Source organism: Mercenaria mercenaria, chromosome 11 (genome assembly GCF_021730395.1).
Source record: "Mercenaria mercenaria strain notata chromosome 11, MADL_Memer_1, whole genome shotgun sequence".
In the NCBI taxonomy this organism is placed as follows: Eukaryota; Metazoa; Mollusca; class Bivalvia; order Venerida; family Veneridae; genus Mercenaria; species Mercenaria mercenaria.
In genome coordinates this window covers 796,258-799,237 of record NC_069371.1, presented here as the reverse complement: position 1 = coordinate 799,237, position 2,980 = coordinate 796,258, and the positions used below count along the sequence as shown (strand labels likewise).

At 41.5% G+C, this 2,980-nt stretch overlaps 1 protein-coding gene across 1 annotated transcript; it reads right to left on the bottom strand.

Moving 5' to 3' along the window:
• Positions 1 to 210: 210 nt before the first annotated feature.
• LOC128546936 (uncharacterized) lies at positions 211 to 2,606 on the bottom strand. The gene is made up of 2 exons (XM_053518353.1): positions 2,230 to 2,606; positions 211 to 2,107 (listed from the first exon to the last, which is right to left on the bottom strand). The coding sequence occupies exons 1-2, from the start codon at positions 2,604 to 2,606 to the stop codon at positions 211 to 213; spliced, it is 2,274 nt and encodes a 757-aa protein (XP_053374328.1).
• Positions 2,607 to 2,980: the final 374 nt, after the last annotated feature.

Sequence of the window (2,980 nt, the reverse complement as noted above, 5' to 3'; positions counted from 1 at the left end):
TCTATAGTCAACTCCATTGACCCTAACCCTAACCTCAACAACTTCGTATGGTCCTTTCCATTTTAGCATCATCTTATTTTTATCTGTCGGAAGCAGGAGTAGTACTTTGTCGGCAAGTTTTAATACCCGTTTGCGAGCTTTCTTGTCGTAATGATGTTTGTATGTCGTCTGAGCTCTATTTAGACTTTCTCTTGCTATCGTGCACGTTTCTTACAACCGCTGCTTTAAGTCAAATACATATTGATATGTGTTCTGCGTCTCAGGATTTTCTTTCGCTGTCCATATTTCTTTCAACACTTGCATTGGTCCCCGCACTGTTCTTCCATATAAAAGTTCAAAGGGTGAGAATCCTATACTTGATTGTGGTACTTCTCTATATGCAAATAATACTGCCGAAAGGTATCTATCCCAATTTTTGGGTCTTTCTTGGCACATCTTCTTTAACATGCTCTTCATGACTCCATTCATACGCTCACAAAATCCATTGCACTTCGGGTTGTATGGTGTGGTGAAGAGTTGCTTCACTGATATAAGACGACTTACTTCTTTCATCAGGTCAGATGTAAATTGGCTGCCTCTGTCACTTAAAACTTCACTTGGGAGACCTACTCTCGAAAAGATGTCAAGAAGTGCTTCTGCTACTCTTTCTGTATCAATTCGTGGTAATGCTACCACTTCTAGGTATCGCGTGGCATAATCTACCACTGTTATTATATATCTGTTTCCACTGTCTGATACTGGTGCAATAGGTCCTATTAAATCTATGGCTATTCTGTGGAAGGGTTCTTCAATCACTGGCATGTCTCCTAAAGGAACCTTCTTAACTCGGCCTTTCGGAATGGTCTTTTGGCATTTGTCACAAGATCGGCAAAATCGTCCAACTTCACTTGAAATCCCAGGCCAATAGAAACTTGACGTGATCCTGTCCTCTGTTTTCTTCGCTGAAAGATGTCCTCCAACGATCGATTGGTGAGCAAGTTCCATCACTCTTTTGCGTTTGCTTGCTGGTACGACAATCTGTTTGGTCTCATAGTCATACGCCCCTTTCGTCTGAAGATAAACTCTATACAGCACTCCATTTCTTATTGCAAATTTGTATTTTGCACCACCCTTGGTTTCGAGCATGTCTTCTGTCTTTGCTAAATCCCACAGCTTTTGCAATGCTTTATCTTCCTTCTGTGATGCCTTTAATGTCTCCACATTAACTTCTGTTTCACAGGAGGGTTTCGGCACATTCAGTGCTTTCGTTGGTAGCTCTGCTTTTCTATTCTGTGATCTTGTCATAACCGCAGCTACTGATGTATCAGCATTCTTCTTTTTCCATTCAGGATCAGGTCTATCAAGTACACCAGGAACATTCCCAATGACTAAGTCACAAATCAACGACTTTGGTACCATTGCCTCAATTTCTCCAATGTAATACGGAGTATCAACCCATATCTTCGCCATAGGTACAACTTTGGCGTCCCCATCTATTGTGATCATCACTATTTCTTTGCCTAAAAATTGCTCTTCTTTGACTAAGTCTCTTCTTACAGCAGCAGATTCGCATCCAGTGTCCCTTAACACTTTCACTTCTTCTGTTCCTACGAATCCTCTCTGTACCTCCAAGTTCCTCTCCCCTTTTAAGCTGTCAATGGTACAAACTCCTGCAAGTATTGGGACTGACTCCCTACCTGCCAACTTCAATTTTCCGTCTTCAGTATTGTTTTTCAATGGACTGTTTTCTACTTCCGTTTGAACACACACTGCTGCTAACTTCTGGTCATTCTTTGCTGGAGCTGATCTCATCTGCTTACAATCTCTGGCTAAGTGTCCTGCTTTATTACAGATAAAGCAACTCTTTGGAGCGTTACTCTTGCTGTTTTGTCTACAGTCACGCGCTAAATGACCTGCTTTATTACATATAAAGCAGGTTTTACGCAACCCATTCTTCTCTTCTGTCTTTCGACTGGACTGCTCATGACTGGTGGAGTTGTGCTTCCTTTGTGGCGCAACACTCTTCGACAATATTGAAGGTGTCCCCTTGTGTGCTTCGATGTACTGCTCTCGTCCATCGACTTTGGTGTTCTCTCTTTCAGAAACACCACTAATTCGGCCGAACAACCTTCAATAAACTACTCTCTTATCATTAAATCACATAAGGATTCATACGTCTTTTCTATTCAAGCCAGTTCAGTCCAACGACTGAAGTATCTCTTTGTTCTTGACACAAATTGGAAGACCGACTCTCCTTGGTCTGGTTTACTTTGTCGAAATTTAGATCTGAATCCCTCTTCAGTCAACTGATACCTCCTTAGGATCGCTTTCTTGAGTGAATCGTAATTACAGGCCTCTTCTTGTGGCATGCCTGTGTACACCTCCATTCCCATTCCTGTTAAAAGTGAGCTAAGACTTATGGGCCAGCTCTCCTCTTCCCACTTTTGACTTTGAGCATATCTCTCAAACCTTTCCAGATATGCGTCAATGTTATCGTGCTCTTCATCAAACTTTGGAATCTTAGGTCTGTATGCCTTACAAGTATCAGTACTGTCTACTCTGTTGACCCTCAAACGCTCAATCTCTAAGTCTCTCTCCTTCATTTGCAATTCAAAGTTCATTTCCATCTGTCTTCTTTCTTCATCACGTCATTGAGCTCTCTCTTCTCTTTCTATACATTCCTCTTCCTTATCTTTGATGAAAAGGATCAAGTCTCCACCGGACAATCCAAGTCTCTCGCCAAGTCTCAACCATTCATCGTAATACATCATGCTTGTTATGATAGCTGCATTATTGTTATAGTAAATCCCGGACGAGCCCCCAATTTGTCAAGTTTTGGATTAACTATAATGGTGACAATATCTGAGGTATCTTCCAAGCAGTATACACGATGAAGGTTTCCTGATATAACTGTGGTTCCTAGATATACTTGACTTGCTGTACCCCTAAAACTTGCCTGTTAGACGTACTGCGCTTTATAGACTTGCTTCACGTCTTAGAC

Excerpts from the sequence above, each read along its gene's own strand:
- LOC128546936 (XM_053518353.1), bottom strand. The coding sequence starts at position 2,606 with ATGGAAATGAACTTTGAATTGCAAATGAAGGAGAGAGACTTAGAGATT. Across the intron at positions 2,108-2,229 it reads AGTAAACCAGACCAAGGAGA|GTTGTTCGGCCGAATTAGTG; the intron begins GTCGGTCTTCCA and ends AGTTTATTGAAG.